Source organism: Cryptococcus depauperatus, chromosome 8 (genome assembly GCF_001720195.1).
Source record: "Cryptococcus depauperatus CBS 7841 chromosome 8, complete sequence".
NCBI lineage: Eukaryota > Fungi > Basidiomycota > Tremellomycetes > Tremellales > Cryptococcaceae > Cryptococcus > Cryptococcus depauperatus.
In genome coordinates, this window is record NC_089475.1 from 948,793 (window position 1) to 968,432 (window position 19,640).

Consider the following 19,640-nt stretch of genomic DNA (forward strand, 5'->3'; position numbering starts at 1 on the left):
ACATGTCGTATCGACAAATGCATTGTTGTACAAATCTAACGCGCTAAAATGCAACACCAATCCCAAACGTGTTTCTCCATGATTTTCTCTTGTCTTTTCCACCAGGAGTGATCAATCCTGAATCAGAAAAGCTGACTTGGACATGGCCATTTGCAGGTTCCGTCCGCGGCTGGTTGACTATGATTTCAGGCGGAGCAGCAGAAACGTTGGTCGATCTTGTTCGCGATAAAAATCGAGCTTTTTTGGACAAAAAAAATGTCCACAAAAATGGTATTGAACCGACAATGATGATAAGAATGAGACAAACAGGCAAAAAGGGCAATACTGTTGTACGGATTAGTCCCATCCCAGACTGTTGATGGCAAAACTCACAGTATGAAAGAGAACCTATCTGGAACACCAGCCCCACTTCGCCAGCTTGGATGTCATCCCAATCTCCATAGGCTTTGCTCACTTCACTCAGCTCAATCATGGCACCCCCGCCTACACCTAGCGCAGCTAGTATCAAACAGAAGAAGGCGGGATGTGGCCCAGACCCCCACTTTACCCTTACAATCCCTTTCTTTTCCTTGCCTTCCTCTTCATCGTAGACGAGGTGTCGTACCGAGTCGCTATCTCCAGGATAATTGGGCATATGCGGAGCCGCCTCAAGGCGAGGCTTGCGACGGAGAATATTGATGGAGAATGGGAGGCGCCATGTGATTAGACCTAGAAGAAAGACGATACTCGCAAGCAGGGATAGTATACCAGACACTAAAAGTAAGATCGGACAGGAAGGGGCAGTTGGAAGAGCAAAAAGCGTCATACCCAACGAAAGGGGTAAAAAGGCAGCATCTATACAAAACGTGAGCACGAACTCATTGCGGGCGAAGCTATAACTCACGATATGCTGCTTTAGAAGAGGATGTACATGTTATGGAATCATTGGGACTGATTTTTGAGCAGATTTCTGGAGCTAGAATGAGCTCATTTCTCACAGGTCTACTATGTCACTCACGAAGAGCCCCAACGTATATACTCGGGCCCTCGAGACCCAGCCATCTCTCCAAAGTCACATTCCCCGACTGCACAATAGCTTCCTTAATTTCATCGGCGTGTACGGGAGCATGTTCGTGTGCTGATATCTTGACAGGCACAGGAAGTTTGCTGAAAGGTATCAATTGCTGCTGCTGCCCGCTAGGCTGGATAGTAAAAAATGTCATTCCATGATGCTTGATTGTGGGTAGTAAAAGAGGGAAAAGCGTGAAAGCCAGGGTGACAAAGAGTAATGGAGGCAGTACGCATCTTGTCAACAACACCACCCATCTAGGTGGAGCGTAATCTCGGTCCTCAAAGCTATCCTGTTGCTCTGCAAGGGTTACTTTGGGCATCTGTGTCTTTTGATTGACTTTGGTATGGGACGGTTCATGAGGCCTTGACAGTCTTACGATCCGCATTTTATCATTTCTCTTTGCGTATGCTGATGCGTGCTTTCAAAGCTCTTTGATTTGCTTCATGCACATATGTGAAACCATTGGCCACATCTCATATTGATACATTGCTCTACGGATTTGGCTTTGCTCAAGAAAATGAACAAGGGATTAAGTGACAATGGTACAAAAATCTTTCTTTTGTGTCCAACGGAGAGGTCCTTTGGATGTCCGCCTGAAGAAAGGAGACATATGAGATTGGGAAAGGACATCGGGTTCATCTGAACGATAATGACAGAGCTACAAAAGTATTCGCGTCGATATCTGAGGTAAGTGGAACCATGGTAGTTCTACCACTCTGAATCTTTTTGATCTTGTACTGATGATACCATAGTAGACAGAAATGGGTGCACGTTGTAAATCCAAAAAATTCCATTGCATTTTAGACCGGTGAAATGAGGCTTGCATTTAACTGAAATCTCATGTAACCTTTTAACTTTTTATCTGCCTATTTAGAGCTCGTTACGCTCGCCAAGGCTGTCTAATAGCCATACACAGCCGTTGTCATCTTCAAATCCCAATATCCTAAAATCGACCGTAATCTGCCAGCACCTACTACAATTCTTCGAATCCTTTCTGCTCTTATCAAACCCATACCCAGTAACTCTCCTCTAATACTCATAAGGATAGGGGTGGGTAAAATTGGTCGAATATCCTTCTGGACGAAAGTCGACAGCATCTGCTGCTGTACCGTTTTTTGCTTGCACAGTACATATACGCAGGTATTCCTGGAAGAAACCCCGTCAGTTATCTTGCAAGCGTCAATCGAACCATTTATTACACTGAGATTATCCTTGACAGGAAGAGGCGTCCACTCGCAATGGGAACAGATGCCCACTGACTGAGCTATTGCATCTGACCCGAGTGAGTCATCTTTTTTCTGTCCTTGACAGAGACAGGCCACAAACTCATTAGCCAGGCTGTAATCATATTGATTCCAGCTGACTGTTAATAATGTCAGCAGGTGCACCTACAACATCTCTTCTTCTAGCCTTGTCATAATCTACTACTTGATATGCGCCAGCAAACAAACGAAAACTTACATCTAGCAGGATACGCCTCTGTACAATGCTTCAGTACCAAGGACCAGTCTGTACAGGCCATCAAACAGGTCTCTGTTTCACGGCCGGCCTTGACACACGGCAAAGCTAAAGCCGCAACAATCGTCAAGAAGTGTATGGTTATTAACTGTAGAGGGGTTGTCGATGTCATTCAAAAAACAAATAGAAATTTGAGGATACACTGATGGGTATTAGTCCATGCTTTTCCAGACTATCACATTTTTAAAGGTTAATACTTTAAGCCAAGCATAGTTCCGAGAGCATGTTTGAAATCCATCAGGTGCTGTGCATCATTACCTAAAGTCAACAGAATGGCAATCAAAGTTTCTCTTATTCCTAATGATATTCTGCTCAAATAGCCAAGTTTGCCAAGTGCCAAGGACTAAATAGCAATGCCAATATTCAACAAGAAATTTGCTGTTAGCTTGTCAAGAGATTCCTTTTTATCTGAGCAGGAAAACACATAAGCTTGGCGGCTTGTCAAAACGAAAAGAGAAGAAAAATTTCCTGCTTTTGATCTTGGATTCTTTCTTGGAAGCATGTCGGTTATAAGAGTTGCCAACAGTTCTTTTTTCTTATTTGCTTCAACTTTACAACTTCACATTCAACTTATGCTCGGCACATGTTTGTAGGAACAGATAACCTGGCACTGCATGCTATAAGGTTATAAACGGGACAGCAAATCAAGGTAGACCACCCAAAACGACACATATGTTCTAGCAATTGTTTATAATCAAGCCATGCCAAGAGACCCATCATCACCAATATTCTAGATTCTAAGATTATAGCAAGATGCCAAACATCTTGTCAGATTATAGCAGGATGTAGACATTTTAAAGAAGAAAGACACCCAAAACAAAGACCGATAATATAGTACTGAACCATATTCCTGTAGTCCTAGAGAAGGTCTCAAAGCCAGCATTAACAGCATTTTTGGAAGCATCATTTGAAGTTTCGTATCCAACTGGGCGAAATTCGGTAGCATTAGACGATGTGCCATTAGCTCCCTGAACAGCACATAGTTTCATAAAGTCCTGCATATCACCGTCAGCATCTACCGACGACCAAGCTGCTCCAGCAGATACAAGCACTCACTTGCAAGTTCCTCTTTATAAGCGGAGGGGTTGTGGGACAAGTTGAGCAGATCCCAGCCGACTGGTTGATGGTCTCATTCCCAAAAGTGCCATCCTTATTGGATCCTTGACACAGACAGCTCACAAAGTCATTCATATACGAGCTGTTGAATTGCTGGTCTGTAGATTCCGAAAGTCAGTCGCTCTGTGGACGGTGACGAGGGAGTGGTAACCTACTAAAGTCTGAGAAATGGCTCCTACAAAATCCCAACGTAATTGACCAGTGTGAACAAGCTGAAAGACAGGATTCATCTTCCGCTGCTGCCAATGCTTTATATAACATTGGGTGGTCAAGAAAAGTGGAGGCAAAAGTGACAAATAACAGAAAAGTGATGACGCGTAACATTATCTTTGTTGAATTTATTTAAAACTTGAATTTGTTGATTTGGATGTGGTTATAAACTTTTCTTCAAACGATAGTTGTTGAGGAATACGGAGGCGTCGGTGAGCCCTACTATCGTCTCATGGACTATAATAAGAATCACAGTAGTGGGAGGAGAACAAAGGCAGGAAGAACAATCACATCTCATTGACCGATATATATTGACAATACCTTCTCTTTCTCCGAACCATTACGATATCCCTAGCTGACATGCTTTGATGTCTAACGGGATGGTAGGACGCCTCATGTCAAAGGATCAAAAGGCTGATTCAAACTCCACACCCTGTCCATCGTCTTTTGTTCTCTACATTGTCATCAAGATTCTAGGTCCTTAATAGGTAGCCTATGACGAGGACGCTAATGGCGAATGGATAATGTTTGGTCGATGGCGGTAGCGAATGCTGCTTGCAAGTCATCCATGATGCTTGGCAATATTGAGTATCTTAGAGAAGAGGCAAGATTTCATGGGAAAAGTCTTCCTACGGATGCCACTCCTTTCACCATGTACAAGGGGTTTGAAAGGGTTGCGTGGACTATGACGAACACAGCATCATTCTTGGTGATGGTCGAATGGCCATAGACTCGATAACGGTCGGCGCGAGAAGGTAGTCCTTGAGATTCGCGGACGCCTCGCTTCCGCGGTGCTTTTTGTGGATGGTCTGATTTCGCTTCATTTTTCTGCCTTGTATCGCTAATAGTGAGTGCAATAATCCTTGAATCTGGACTGTTTGTAAGCTCATTGGGCTATTCTGCACTTGTAAGAATAGGAGCAAGTATATGTTTTCAAACGAGGGACCAAAAATCACTAATTAGCATCTAGGTGTTGCTGCTAGCTGGTCCGTTAAAAATATTCATGTGCAAACGATACCCATGGTATTGGCTGCTATCAGTGAATCAAGAGTAGCTGTGAGCCGTATCTCTGAATTATTCGAAGTGTGCTTGAGGAGCTAGGAGGTGATCTGGAGATCCAGTGGAGATGCTGAATCCAAGTCAGATTCCAAAAGGGATAAAGTAGGAACGACGAGTAAAAAAAAATCATTTGAACTTTTATTAATCTGACCATTCCTCGCGGTTTGAGAACGATTGGCTACACAATGAGTGTACTGATATTCATGAAGGCTCTCTTGTTTGTATAGTTGGTACAGTAATGAACGGCAAGGCTGCTTTACTTTTAGGTCTAATAAACGAGATGAAGAGAAGAAGTGATATTTGGGGGCGACGTTGGCAAGAAAGAGCTTCCATGAAATCTCCTTTATTGAAGTCTATCAAATTCCGTTTCTCAGCATGTATGGAATTAGGCTCGGAACGGGGTTATGAAAAGACCTACCTCCTGGCATGATTGTACACCGGTATATATTATCCAACGATAGTCGAAAGTGATGTTCCAACAGTGATATAGCCCGGGCGTATTATTAACCGTCTGTCTAAAGGTGAGTCAATTTATTTTCATGTTACAAGTTACAAGAGGTCGCCTAATCACCTTACTGATGTTGATGAGAGGTATCTCATATGGACCTTTTACGGAATGATCACAAGTGATATCCAGCGGATCTCTTGCCTGAGAAAAAAGTTATCTCTATTCAGATCGTTCTGCGAGACAAAGATATATATTACTTTGCTCTCTTATTCATGAAAGAACTGAGGCGAGTCTTCTCCTAGGGCCTACTTTGGGCCTATCTTCTTCATACTCGAGAGCAAAACAAGAGAAGGAAGATGTTCAATGGTGGTACAAGAAATATTGGATAATGATATGGAATATCTATGATATGTAAATATCAATAAAACCTGGCGCAATCAACTATACATAAACACCTTGCGGAGTATCTTGTCCAACTATCCCTATCTATCATTCATATATCCTCAGACTCATTACCTTTCGTCGCTTGTCTTTGCGGAATGGTTTGGAAATATTCTCAATCTTTGAACATAATCATTGAAGTATATCAATAAATCGAGTTGTGTTGGGAGTTTACGTAATGTTATCATAGACAAATCTCATCATATTAAAACATTTCTAAACTTGATCTGTCTCTAAATAATAATAATCTATAATTGACCTCTGCAATGTCTATTCCATCGCTAACAGTGGATCTCTGGTCCCATATACTGTCGTATTGCATTGAAAGACCCACAAAAGGCAAAGGTTATGCTTGCCAAAAGACACTGGTCAATGCTCTACGCGTCAATTCTGCAAGTATCGACACTTGACCAAGAACCTCATGGTGGACTAACATATTTTAGACATTATTTCTTGCAGCTGCACCTCATCTGTATTCCAAGGCGATTGTACACGATTCAAATAGCTTTTTCCAAGGGTCAGACTGCCAAATTACAACATTTCTGTCCGGTCAGCAAATGGACTACGAGTATCTCCGCAGGGGACAAACAAAGCTTCCACTTCTTCGACACGTTCGACATATCAACTTCTGTTGGTCAACAAATGATGATGTCAAAGAGACGGTGGAACCGGAGCGAGACGATGGGACTCTATGGATGCCTATAGTGGCTGAAGCGCTTCGAACCATGAGTCGTTTGCTATCCATTCCAAGACCGCCTATATGCCCAAGGATCCGTGTCTTGGCTTTTACCAATCCCTCAGATGGTTTTGGTTATTACTTTTCCCACTTTCTTCAGCAAAGTTTGAGGTTATTCCGACCGCAGGTAATCTGTATCAATGGATTCTCCGGTGCTGTTCTTTCAAATGTTTTCGAATTTTCAATGTCTGGTCTTCCAAATCTAGTTGTTATCCATGGTAGCTTAGACTGGAAGCTTAGGGTTATGGGGGGCACCAAGAACAGAATCTGTCTTGTGAATCCTCGGGCAAACAATAGCTCCGAAAACTCTCCTCAGAGATCTGAGACTCTAGGACTGGCTCATGAAATACCTGAATGGCCAGGTATCAATGAAAATGTTGCAGTAATAGCTACCGATGACGAAGAAGACTCCTGGGAAGACTATGATGACAGTTATTCCGTCCAAACCCCAGCGGAACTCCGACCCGAATCCCCTATAGAATTACACCTCGGTTCTTTCGATGTAGAAGATTTGGAAGATAATTATTACAACTACGGTTATGGTGTGGATGAAGATTATAATTTCACTGTCGATTATGATGAAGATCCATACGAGAGAGATTTTGATTTAGCCTGCAATGACATGGCATCCTCCATCTTTGATGAGTATCCTCAAAGCACATACTCTGAGTACACTATAATTGACATGTTTCAACATTTGATTGCGCAAACATTCAACTCTCAAACTCATGCCATCGATACTCGACAGAAATTGATTCGTAATACGACGATTGAGGTTTACGGATTAGAATCTTATCTCTCGGTCGAAGCCTTGGCAGATGAGGACCTCGAGTGGGATGTCAATGACAGCGACGAGACGATAATGAGTAGGGGATTAAAGAGGATTGAGGCGACCGTGAAGTTGAATTTTGCGACAGATTTCAAAATGGACGTGGAAACTCTAACCTTTCGGTTGATTTGGGGAGAGGAAATGCCTGCATGCGACTGTGGTGGTAGACCGAGTCAGTGTGCGATTGAGAGAGAAAAAGCTCCATCATAGGAGGGGGCGATGGCTCTGTGTTAAGTCGTGGGTTGTCATGCAAGTCTTGACTATGGCGGTAACAACTCCGCTAACCTCGTAGCTCATTATGAACACCAGGATTAGGCTGTTCCCATATTCTTTTCACGAAAACATAGTGCAACTGATCAACATCCCAATGAACACACTTTGTTTCAACTCATCGATGGTGCCCATTTCTTGTCTGCAGAATTGAACGCATCTACCTATCTTTTGTTCACAGCTGTACCACATCTTGTGCAAACATCCCAGCTATCTTTCTACTATATGGGCGAGACACCGATGCATCAGAACTAATGACGTATAACAAATCGTCATTTTTGTATGTATGACTCATATAGCGTATCTTGAAGGATACTTGGCATCAACACCTCGCCTCATGAGTTTGGCGATATACATCAAATTTGATTCCACTCTCTAGATAGGATCACGCCATTAGAGATGCATATTGTAGTACTCTGGGTACTTCAGAGGATATATAGCCAACAAATAATGATGCAATTCCGCTCGCATCATTGTGACCTTTTGGTCGGAGTGCTTATTATTTAATTGTTGGTGTTTAGTCATAGCACATATGCTACTTCGCCCTTGATCTCCCATCCAGAGTCGGACGTCCAGGTGTGCATTAAGCCACATTCTGGATTGTGCCTCTTGCCAGAGCTTCTTATCAACATGAGAATCGCTGTCCTCATGTCAGTTGTATTTGTGGTTGCAATGAAAGGCGTCAGACGTCGTGCTTACCACCATCGGTTGAGAAGGTCGCTCCTTCAACCCACTACATGTAGGCTTTAGGCACACTCTTATTGAAGCACTGAAGACTGCCTCTGTACAGTAGGCATTGCCAGCATAGGTATGGAGCATGCTATGTACAAGTGTGTACGAATTGCGAGAACCATCACCAGTCATTGCGCACTCTTGGAGTTGTCATTTGCTACTGTCTGCGTAAAATAGCCACCAGGTATCGTCGGTCGTATTTATCTTCAAGCTGCAGCGTCTCTCTTGTTTATGCGCAGGTATTGTGCACAACTCACAATGGCGTTTATTGGGCTTGTCTTTCTGATACAACATCTGAGAAGGTGGATCTCGCTAAACAACTTTAGACGTCACAGAGTAGCTCACCATTCGATCGAGTCGTAAAGCTTCTCTTGCAATTGCTATACACCTGTAAGCAGTCATACACCTCTGTTACAGCATATCCCCATGTAAGGCCTATCTGAAAGTAGAGATGAAAGGAAATCCATCTACGTCATTCCAATTGTCTCACTTCAGAGCCTCTCCCCAAAGGCCAAGCCAGTCACTTTTGCAGCCTATTACCCACAGTTACGGCCCCAAGTTGATATATACAATAAAACTCAAGAATATAATCGAGATGGAAAAAAAGAATCAAGAATTGTTTTCACAATAATATTTACTCCGTTAATTATTTTGATTCCGTGTTGTCGTCATCAGGCATCATAAGGCTCCATCTTTGTGTCTAGACTACTTTTTTTAAAAAACTATTTTACTTCATTTTATATTTATTTTACCTTTTACAATACACAGTTCTTACTATAATTGAGTTCGTTTCCTCTATTATTCAGTTACTGAATATTGGACAGATACATCAAGTACTTTCGAAAAGTCTTGGGTATAGAAAAAGATTGTTTATCGGACGCTCCACTCTGGCATTTTACAAACATTGGGGTCAAGACAACAGGCCATATATCCTAGCTACACCATGATTATTTGATGGTTGGCAATCAAGATGCACGAAAATCGCCCAAGCTATCAAGTTAACAGGAGTAGCGTTTGGAGGAAAAGGTCTAATTTATCAGAAATGGCCCAAGGCGCAGATTCTGGCGAATCAGGAGAGAGTGGTCAAGCTGCATTCATAGGCGAAATGGAGACCGGTCTCAGCGATGATTCGCGTGGAGAGGTGAAGACGCCAGTGTCGGTGCTGTCAACCAAGACGAGTGATCAGTCTTTTGTTGGGTCGTCTTCTGCTACTACCTCAAGCCCTAGGTATAATATGAATACTCCGCCACTAAAGAGTGTTGCAGAGTTTCCATGCCCAACCGAACACAGAGATCCACCGCCAGAGATTCCATTCTCGCCTTCCCCCACAAATTCGCCAAACACGTTGTCGTTATCAGCGTTTCCCCTCCGTTGCCCCCCTGCCCTCATCATCTAATTCTCCATGGAATGCTCTGGCATCCACTTCTGGTCTACCGACGCCTTTTATAGAAGGGCCTGTGGGCAGAAATAGCCCCCACCTGGGCCGCCCATTCGAAAGGCTCAATATTGGCTCAAGTAACCCCGCCACATCCCCGCCTCAAGACACAACACCTCTTGTAGGAGGCAATGATGAACCCCCACCGGCTCGTGGATTGAGTATGGAAACTTTGATGAGATACAAAGCCATTGCTACTAGCGCAAATAAACCTCTGGAAAATGGGAATGATACCAGAGTGACATCTCCCGAACCTTTGCCCACCAATAGGAGGAAAGGCTCTCTTCCTATCTCATTCATCCCTAAACATTCAAGCACAACAACTTTGCACTCAATGAAATCTTCGAGTCCTCTCGTGCCATTAGGTCGTAGCCAATCTCTGTCACCCAATCCGTCTGCGTCGCAGACACAAATATTACTCAAGGCAGCTTCCCCTGCACAACTGAGTGCTTTGCTGTCTAAATCTTCTACGCTGATACTGGACGTACGTCCACCATCTTCGTTTCAAATATCGCATATCCCCTCTTCACATTCTTTACCTATTCCCTCCACTCTTCTTCGGCGTCCGGCATTTACCCTTTCCAAACTCACACCCATGCTTGTCCCTAGCTCTATGAGGCAAATATCGGAATGGCGTCAAAAAAATGACATAATTCTTATTGACGCGGACAGTGTTAATGTGTCTGTTGGAGGAGTATTGGAAGGCGTGGCTGGAAAGTTTCTACGAGAAGGATACGAAGGTAATCTTTGGTTTGTCAAAGGCGGACATGCCGCCATCAAGTCTAATGGTACTATTCCTCTGGTATCTGATGAGGATAAAGAAGGGAGACAGTTTCAAGACGGAGATACTCGAACTGATTCTCAACAAGGTCTGATGGGCGGCAGGTTGGCTTCATCAGCCTTTTCTCAAGGTTTGTTTTCAAAGAAAGAAAAGAAATAGTACTGACCACAGAGATAGAATCTACAGGTGGCGGATCAAAATCTCAGCGTCAGCGTCCTCCTAGAGGTCTTACTATGCCTGCTACTCCCTCATTGAGTTTTCAGTCTAACCCATTTGGATCCAATTTAGTTTTAGGTACAACTGCAATCAAACATCCTGCTGTTTCCAAGGAGTTTGATTCTTCGACAACCACATTGAATAACGATGACTTTCGCCGGACCAAAATGCAACCTGCCAACCCATTTTTCGACAACATTCGTCAAAATCTTGAATTATGTCATGGTGATATTACTGAGAGGATCCCTCTAAATCTTCCCAACCACATACACCAGCGTGCGGATCAATTTCCGAACTGGTTGAAGGAATTGGTAAGGATGCCTGAGAAAGATAGTATGGAAGAGCTTGCCAAGCAGTTTTACGAATTGGAATTACATGAGCAAAAAAGATTGCAAGCAGTCATGGAATGGCACGCAAGGGAATCTGGCGATATCGTACAAGAATCAAAATCATATGGAGCACAGCCACCAAAAGGACGTCAGGAGAGGAAGGGTTGGGGCTGGGCAGTCCAGAGAAAGAGTGATATGGAAGAGTTGCAAAGGCTCATGAAGTCAGAAGGTATAGAAAATAATAAGCATTTTCCTTTTTCCATCACTGCCGGTGTAGAAAGAGGTACCAAGAACAGGTATGTGTTTGAGCAAGCTGAGCGAGTTCTGTGCTGATTATGTTCTTAGGTACAAGAATATATGGCCTTATGACTTTTCACGAGTTCGTCTCGAGTCACCTCCAGATAAAGACTCTGATTACATCAACGCTTCATTCGTTCAGCCTCTTGGTACTTCTCGTCGCTATATTGCTACGCAAGGCCCTCTCGACGCTACTTATCGAGATTTTTGGACTTTAATCTGGGAACAGAATGTTCGAGTAATTGTTATGATTACGAAACAGTACGAAGGTGGTTTATTGAAATGCGGCAAATACTGGGCTGAACAAACCTACGGACCGTTCACTCTCAAGTTAATTAGACAAACGGGCGGAGAAGACAAAGCTGCTCCGGTAACTTCGGCTGGATTTGATTTCGGTTTTGCAGCATCGACACCACGTACCCCAACATTTTCTAGTGATGGAGAAAAGAACATCAAGCGAGTGTTTAGTCTTTATAGGAACGACAAACCGAATGAGTCACCAAGGACGATTGCTCAGATACAATGTGTCGGTTGGCCCGATTTCGACGTGCCTGAAACACCGGATACGTTACTTAATCTGATAGAAGAAGTGAACCAAACAATTACAGAGGTCATTCCTGATAAAACCAACACCAAAGCTGATGAACCCCCTATCGTGGTACACTGTGAGTGTTGTTATACTCGAAAATATATTTGCTAAAGCAGTGGCTAGGCTCTGCTGGTGTTGGAAGAACTGGGAGCTTTATCGTAGTAGACGCTGTACTGGATGGTCTCCGCAGTGAGATGTTTGGACAACATCCTTCAGGTCAATCGCTCACGAGTGGCCTGCACGATCCAAAAGCGACTCCACGGTATTCTCAATCAGTACCTGCTCTCGGCCAGCTGTCTTCCAATCCACAAGTTACGTCGTCTACACCATCTTTATCGATGCGTTCAGCATTGAGTGAACCAACTATTGCGATGCAATACACAGCGTCTCCTGGTCCAATCAATACAGATATTGACGATCAATTTAACTCAAACTTGACATTCCCAGATTTGCAACAGCCAAGGAAGGACAGTATGGAAGTGGATCAACCTAAGGTTAAAAATCACCACGACAAGGACTTAGATTCTCAGGGAAGGTTTATCGAGGACACCAGTGCCCATGGTGATGACAATCTAAAGAGGCCAAGCTTTGCATCTACACATAATATTTCAGATAGATTATCTGCCGAGTCGTCAGTACTGCCTGCCGAATAAAGAGATAGTATGCTGATTTTGATAGCAACCTTAAAAAAAGAGACTTCGGTGAGGCACACCCCACTGCCCGTTCCAATGTTCACCGTAAGCCGTCCTCGTTATCACAAATGGACAAACCTGTTCCATGCGTGTTGGAAGGTATGCGAGTTCAACGAATGTCTCTTGTACAAACTCTAAGACAATATCTCTTTTGTCATCGGGCTATCATTTATCACTACATTCGCATGCTTGATGAGATCGACGGCACAAGGCAAAACCCACGACCATTGTCAAAACCTATCCAAGATAGGTCGGAAACACAATCTGGAGACAGTGGGTCAGGTAGATCCATTGTAACCGCAGATTCGTCTGGTACTTCTCTTCCTAGCATTGGCACCGGCTTTGGTTCCGGTTCCGGTTCTGGATCTGGAACTTGGACTGATCTAACGACTGGCAGCCCATTAGGTGATTGTGGCTCTGCTTCCGACACCACAACCGACATTGCTGTTTCAAGCCTTAACGGTAGCGTGACGGTAGATGATGAGTCGCATGCAAAACGACGTGCTAGTCCAACCGAAATTCACCCCGACGTCGTGCTTGCAGTAGACGAACAGACGGGCTTAACCAAGAGGCCAAGTTTCAAAAAGATGAAGCCAGCCTTGCAAGGCATAACTAAAGGTTCGGTACGATGGAAAGTAGATTCAGAGGCTATTGTCGATGACAAAAAGTAGCGGAATGATAAGAGGTTGTTTGAGTGGAACTCTGGAAGCAACTTTTCTCGATCTGATCTCAATTTTGCTAGTCTCTTAGTCACAATCCTATCATCTACGGCAGTTACCCATCAACATTTCTCGTCTCCACCAATTTTGTTGTTTTGGCATTATTATTCATCTGACCACGAATTCTCATTCAAGTTTGTAACCTGACCTCATTGCATGACGATAGCATTAGAATCAGCACAATTCCATTTTGGGATTTCAACTGTAGGGATTTTTTCTCGTTCTTTTGAAGAATCGCACTTATATCGACGTTTGGGAAGATTAAGGGAGTTGAGCAAATCGAAATAAACCAGGATAAGAAAAGCCCGTGATGGGTTTGAAGAATCAACTGTAGCTATTTACATTGCTTGGAACAATGAGTGAGTGGGTATATTGCATTTATTACACCAGTATATATATCGACTTTCGAAATGCCACAACTAGGACAAGTTGCGTTAACTGTTTTAATCAACCCAATACCACTTCAAAATCTTCTGCTAATAATTGCAACTATAGAAATCAGTACAATTGTCTCGTTTACATTTGTATGTAAATCTCAATGAAATCCTTATATATATAGAATAAGCTGCAAATCTAAAGCTTAATCCCTTCCTCTTATCCTTCGCATAACTAAAATTTCTTAATGAGGCTTCATAGTGCGCATTTTTTACTCTTGCACACCTAAAGCCTTCACAAGACCAAAAGCCGCGCCGGCTGCAAACCCACCCACGATCATAGTACTAATCGCGCCATACGCATAACCATACCATCCACCGGTGGCGCCTGTAAAGTAAGTCTTGAACCCGCCAAAGATAAAGAGAATGAAACAGGTAACTATTGAAGAGATGACAAGACCGTCTTGGGCGTTGGAAGTAGCCATATAGGGTATTAAGGGGATGAGGCCGCCGAGAAAATATGAGAGACCAATTGTAAGGGCAGATATATACAGTCGAGATACAGGGACTTCCTCTGTAATTGATCAATTAGCTCCTTTCCAACGTATAACAGGAGGTTCTACACTGACCCATGCCTTCTCCAAACTTAAGCAAAAATGCAGTCATACCCATCTCTCCATTACCCTTCAGCCCGCCGTCTTCCGCTTCATGACCCTTCTTTCTCCAAGAAAGCAAATCCCATTTTGTCTGCGCATTCTCAAGCTCCGCTCGTCCACCGGAAACGACGCCTTCAGCCCCAATGTTGCCTTGGCCATAAATCTCTTCTTCTACAGATCGGAGGTCTTCTGCAACAAGCCTAGAGAGTGGCTCTTTAACCCCAAGCGGACCAAGAATGGAATGTATTTCGCGCTCCATCTCACCAGAGCATGACCGAAGCACACGAGCGTGTGTTTGGCGTCGAAGGTAATGAAAATGGTCAAGCTCAGCTTGTGAGGCCACTATAATCACCGCAAAGGGCTCGTTAGTGCTTGTCTTCTGAAAGTTCCAAGTTGTACGCAAACACTCACAGTACCCACCCAAACCCATCGAGATCGCGCCGGCACAAAGTTCGGCGAGACCACCAGTCACAACGAGCGAAGAACTGCCCAAGGAAGAAAGCCCAGCTGTGAGAGCAAAAGGTACAGTGAGGCCGTCAGAAAGGCCAATGATACTGCAAGCCGTATAATGTTTCAATGATAGAGACGGCCATGTAATAAAAGTTAACCAAGCGAACAGCAAGTGAGCCATCAATTATCTTCCCAATCCAAAGGTAAAAAAACATACACATCGCGAACGATTTCAGGACTTACCAGATGCCTCTCATCGTCTCCCTTGAGGTCCTTGCCTATAACCCAGAGACCATTAGTAGCAGCACTTGATCAAAACGTAATTAGCTATCAATCAAAACATACAGCATTGTCCACCACTCTCATGGGCACCGCATTTGCTTCCTAAAGGTTGAGTGTCCCCCAAAACGCTCTGAAGTTGCTGTGTCCTTGTAGCAGTGGATGTAGAATTTTCTACTGACCAGACAGAACCGTAGTTATTACTGTTGACAGTATTGCCATCGCCACTGCAAGAGTTCTTATTGCCTCGTAAAAGCGGGACAGAAGCATTATTTCCTATTGAAGAGTCATTTGTTCTGCAGCACCCCTTGGACTTGTTTTTACAACACGACATTTGAATGAAAATGAAAAAAGAATGAGAGAGATGTGAGCAAAAGACAAAAGAACGCAGTTAAAAGTGAAATTGTTCTTTATAATGTCATCTTTTGTTCCCTGAAATAATTTAATTACTAGATAAAATTTCTGATTAGAAAATCGACTAATCCCTGAAAATGAAGTGTAGTTTCTAATGAAATAATTCTAATGAGTCATTATAAATATTATCTAAATGGTCAGTCACCACATTCTTTTGTAATTCAAAAGATTTTTGACAAGTTGGTAGATGAGAACGGAACTGGAAATCTACTGGCTGCTGGCACAAGATGTAAACAATTTAATGAGAGATGCTTTCTAATTCATGCAAATGCCGAGATTGGTAGATTATACAAGAAATGTAGATGCTGCTTTCCACCCTCCCCTCAAAATCTCTGTCTACTTTGACACTTTTCACTCAGCTGTATCTCTTCTCGTGCGTTGACATCTCCGTCCCAACTCTCTCTAACTCTTCGCACTTTCCTTCCTTTTCTCTTCTATACACCCAGTCCAAGACATTTTTATGTACCATCATCAAACCCAATATTGCTGGCAAATACCATAGGCTCACAAAGAAGAGTCGCTTAGCACGTGTTTCATTCACCTGCTGATAGAATCTCCAGGCATCACGGACGAAAAAGTAGTTGGGCACAGCTGATGTTAGGGCAAAAGTCCAATCCACACATCCCGATAGGGGGGCCAGGATGGCGGTGATAGGTACCAGAAGCACCGCATGGCGCAGCGAGACGAGCGCATTGAGGCGTGGGGAAAGCACGCTGAGCATTGGATAGCCTGAGAGAGCGTAATATGGTCTAATCATGTGGGAAAGAGCGTTGAAATGAGGAAATTGCCAAGAAAAAAGCAGACAAAAGAGAGTGAGTGGAGTAAGTGGGTTAGGTTGATTGGACAAATCCGTTCCAGGTGTATGTAGAAGAAGAGGTTGTTCCACAGTGGGCCAGAGGGAACCGCCGGTAGCTGTCCATCCCATAAGAGGAGTGATGGCACCGACGAGCGCACCTACCCAGGTATTGGCAACTGAAAATCTTTTCATGGGCGTGTATATAGCAGAATAGAGTAGAAGGTTGCCGATACCAAGGAAAGCTGTGGTAGGATTGCACCCATACCAAAGTACTGAACTTCCAAGAAGGGTACATACCAGACCAAAAATTGCAGCATGAAAAGGAGAAACTCTTCTTGTGACTAGAGGCCTGACACGGGTTCGAGGTGTTTGAGCATCGATGGGATACTCGAGGATTTGGTTGAAGGCGTTAGCAGCCGCAGAAGTCAAGAGTGTGCCAATGGTCAGATTGAGTAGAAGCGGGATGCTTAATGGAAGAGGTGAAAGTGCCAATCCGGTAGTAGCGGTGAGGGTCATGAGGATTGTCAGGTTCCTCTTCGACAGCGCCAAATAGACGCTGAAGAGTCTTTTCCATGTCATGGGAGGTAAGGGTTTGTAAGCTGAGAGTGGTGCAGTGGGCGCAGAAGGATGCGGAAGTTTCAAATTCGGCAACTCGGGGACAGGAGAATTGGCAGCATCATATACGGTCTTGATTGGCTCGTTCAAGGGAGGTGGTTGTGACGAAAAGAACGGACGATCACCCTCTGCACGTCGGCAAATGAGGGTATGAACTGATCTTTTCTGCCCCCCTATAAATGGAGATTCGCCTGAGGAAGTCGAGGCAGTCTTGATAATCACTTCTTTAGATTCTTTGCCATTGGTCTTTATGTCCGCCTTTTCGCCATACTTTTGAGACTCAGCTTCTTTCTCGAGCTCCACACTTGTCTCAGGTTCTCCAATTTGAACCTTTTCTAGTTGTCCTTCCACCATCTTTCTAAACAAACCACCATGCTTCGTGATTAGCTCGTGGAATGTGCCATCCTCTGCAACTTTCCCTCCTTCAAGAAGAACAACTCTATCGGCTGAGGCGATAGAGGATAGTCGGTGTGCAATGAGGATGACAGTAATGTTGGAGTTCATAAAGAGATCGTTCAAGGCGGCATTGACGGCACGTTCTGATTCAGAATCAAGAGCCGATGTCGCTTCATCCATGAGCAGAACCGAAGGATTGCCAACGAGAGCACGAGCAATGACAATACGCTGACGCTGACCGCCAGATAAACTATTCTTTGAGACTGTTTTGCATTAGCTTCATACTTATACCAAGGCATGAGAAACTAACTTATCGTGTCATAACCCTGCGGCAATTTCTCAATGAAGTCACAGTGTGCAACTTTTGCAGCTCTTTCCACATCGATCCTCGTAGCTGTCGGATGACCATAAGCAATGTTTTCCTCTATTGTCCCTCCAAACAAAACCGGGTCCTGCTGAACTACTCCGATTCTCGATCTCCAGGATTCAGGGATGTATTCCTTAATGTCTTTACCAGAAAAGAGTACGCTACCGGCCGTAGGGTCGTAGAAGCGCAAAAGTAAGAGTTGTATAGAGGATTTGCCGGAACCGGATCCACCGACAAGGGCAATGCGCTCACCCTTGTCAATTCGAAGGTTGAGACCATCAAGGACTTTAGCGTCGGCCCGACTGGGGTATGCAAAATCAACATTGCGAAGTTCAATAGATCCTACGAGGGATTTGGACAAGGTTTTGCCGGTAGAAAGTGGGATAGGAGATGGTAGAGCGAAAAGGCCAATAATTCGCTGAGAAGCACCGACACCTTTCATGAGACCAGTAAAGAATCCTGCGAGAGCTGTGATGACGTCAGCGGAAGATATCACCATGCAGCTGAAACTCACTGTTAAGAGACCATTCAATCCAACTGACATATATAAATAAGGAAGTCATATCTCCGACAGTAATCTCTCCACGCCTAACCAAGACACCACCATATATCAATAAGCCAATCATACCCAGATCACCAGCTATCTCATTCGCGCCTTGAAAGATACCGTTCGCAAAAGCTTCCTTCTTTTGTAAGGTGTAAACCCCGTCAACCTGGGTAGCATAGAGCTCAGTTTCGTGAGGTTGAGTATTGGAAGCGGTGACTGTTCGATGAGCCGAAAGACGCTCTTCAGCAAGCTTGCTTATCCTTCCCATAGATTCTTGGGTCTTCAATGACAGTTTTCGAATGAAGCGACCATAAAAGAACGTCCCGAGAGCGATAGGAGGTATGACACAAAGCATGACTGTCGTCAATGACGGCGAAATCAGCCACATGGCTCCTATACCAGCACCAGCACCCAAGATGGCTTTAAGACCTTCTCCGAGATTTTCAGAGAGCGACTGGCCGACAATAGTTGTATCTTGGCCGAGACGAGAGAGAGCATCACCAACACCCGCGGTTTCGATATAAGAAGGCGGCATAGAAAGGTACTTGCTATAAGTCTCATTCCTGAAATTTGTTAGATGAGACCAAGCTATTCCAACAAACATACCTGATTCGAGCAACAGTGCGCTGTCCAGCCAGTCGCAGACATATACTTCTACCCGAGTTGGCAGCAGCACCAATCACAAGCACAACAGCCAAAGCCGCCGTAGCATTTTCCAATGGGAGTCCGAACAAGAGCGTTTCATTCGATCCGGGAGCAAAGTGATCAATGATGCGGCCTATCGACCATGGAATGCAAAAATTAACTGCAGTTGAGACCGAGAGGAAAGCTACGCCAGCACTAAGAAGCTTCCACTGGGGTTTGGCAAGAGTGAGAAGTTTGAGTACAGAGGAAGCATCTGGCTTTGGGTCCTTCCCGCCGGCAGCTACATCGGTAGTGGTAGCGGTAGCGGTAGCTGACGGAAGCTTGATAGGAGCTGGTGGATGTATAGGGATTGGAGATGGCGCATTATCAGTATCTTTTTGAGCCACATAAAACCGTAAACGTGATCTGTGTATACAAGTCGAGCGTATGAGAGCAAGAGCGATTGGTCTGCGTGTTGATACAAAAGACCTGGCCAAACTTAGGCCATGAGTCGTTGGCATTGGCGAAAGGGGAAGCCCCGGTAGCTAGCTGAGATTTTTTTTAAAGTGAAAAGGAAAGAGAAAAATAGATTCGGAGGATTAAATAGAGAAAATACATTTACCTCCACTTTGGAAATTTATTATCTGCCACTTT

At 44.1% G+C, this 19,640-nt stretch overlaps 9 protein-coding genes across 9 annotated transcripts; 2 read left to right on the plus strand and 7 right to left on the minus strand.

The window, feature by feature from the left end:
- Positions 1–43: 43 nt before the first annotated feature.
- Positions 44–1,436, minus strand: L203_106290 (uncharacterized protein; the record flags this gene model as incomplete). The annotated part of the gene is made up of 4 exons (XM_066215646.1): positions 44–324; positions 373–834; positions 884–949; positions 998–1,436. The coding sequence occupies 4 exons, from the start codon at positions 1,434–1,436 to the stop codon at positions 44–46; spliced, it is 1,248 nt and encodes a 415-aa protein (XP_066071743.1).
- Positions 1,437–2,080: 644 nt separating this feature from the next.
- On the minus strand, positions 2,081–2,681 carry L203_106291 (uncharacterized protein; the record flags this gene model as incomplete). Its single annotated transcript, XM_066215647.1, has 3 exons — positions 2,081–2,197; positions 2,251–2,414; positions 2,513–2,681. The coding sequence occupies 3 exons, from the start codon at positions 2,679–2,681 to the stop codon at positions 2,081–2,083; spliced, it is 450 nt and encodes a 149-aa protein (XP_066071744.1).
- Positions 2,682–3,363: 682 nt separating this feature from the next.
- Positions 3,364–3,946, minus strand: L203_106292 (uncharacterized protein; the record flags this gene model as incomplete). Its single annotated transcript, XM_066215648.1, has 3 exons — positions 3,364–3,564; positions 3,626–3,783; positions 3,841–3,946. 3 exons carry the CDS (start codon positions 3,944–3,946, stop codon positions 3,364–3,366), a joined length of 465 nt encoding a protein of 154 aa, XP_066071745.1.
- A 1,046-nt stretch (positions 3,947–4,992) lies between these two features.
- On the minus strand, positions 4,993–5,554 carry L203_106293 (uncharacterized protein; the record flags this gene model as incomplete). The annotated part of the gene is made up of 3 exons (XM_066215649.1): positions 4,993–5,307; positions 5,373–5,469; positions 5,526–5,554. 3 exons carry the CDS (start codon positions 5,552–5,554, stop codon positions 4,993–4,995), a joined length of 441 nt encoding a protein of 146 aa, XP_066071746.1.
- Positions 5,555–6,109: 555 nt separating this feature from the next.
- Positions 6,110–7,618, plus strand: L203_106294 (uncharacterized protein; the record flags this gene model as incomplete). The annotated part of the gene is made up of 2 exons (XM_066215650.1): positions 6,110–6,235; positions 6,287–7,618. The coding sequence occupies 2 exons, from the start codon at positions 6,110–6,112 to the stop codon at positions 7,616–7,618; spliced, it is 1,458 nt and encodes a 485-aa protein (XP_066071747.1).
- Positions 7,619–8,199: 581 nt separating this feature from the next.
- On the minus strand, positions 8,200–9,355 carry L203_106295 (uncharacterized protein; the record flags this gene model as incomplete). The annotated part of the gene is made up of 3 exons (XM_066215651.1): positions 8,200–8,318; positions 9,186–9,205; positions 9,351–9,355. 3 exons carry the CDS (start codon positions 9,353–9,355, stop codon positions 8,200–8,202), a joined length of 144 nt encoding a protein of 47 aa, XP_066071748.1.
- A 97-nt stretch (positions 9,356–9,452) lies between these two features.
- L203_106296 (uncharacterized protein) lies at positions 9,453–13,420 on the plus strand (the record flags this gene model as incomplete). Its single annotated transcript, XM_066215652.1, has 6 exons — positions 9,453–9,602; positions 9,676–10,756; positions 10,804–11,467; positions 11,517–12,133; positions 12,181–12,688; positions 12,736–13,420. 6 exons carry the CDS (start codon positions 9,453–9,455, stop codon positions 13,418–13,420), a joined length of 3,705 nt encoding a protein of 1,234 aa, XP_066071749.1.
- A 694-nt stretch (positions 13,421–14,114) lies between these two features.
- Positions 14,115–15,561, minus strand: L203_106297 (uncharacterized protein; the record flags this gene model as incomplete). Its single annotated transcript, XM_066215653.1, has 5 exons — positions 14,115–14,416; positions 14,472–14,840; positions 14,910–15,052; positions 15,166–15,226; positions 15,294–15,561. The coding sequence occupies 5 exons, from the start codon at positions 15,559–15,561 to the stop codon at positions 14,115–14,117; spliced, it is 1,143 nt and encodes a 380-aa protein (XP_066071750.1).
- A 435-nt stretch (positions 15,562–15,996) lies between these two features.
- Positions 15,997–19,507, minus strand: L203_106298 (protoheme IX farnesyltransferase; the record flags this gene model as incomplete). Its single annotated transcript, XM_066215654.1, has 4 exons — positions 15,997–17,711; positions 17,759–18,283; positions 18,330–18,925; positions 18,969–19,507. 4 exons carry the CDS (start codon positions 19,505–19,507, stop codon positions 15,997–15,999), a joined length of 3,375 nt encoding a protein of 1,124 aa, XP_066071751.1.
- Between the last annotated feature and the right edge of the window lie 133 nt (positions 19,508–19,640).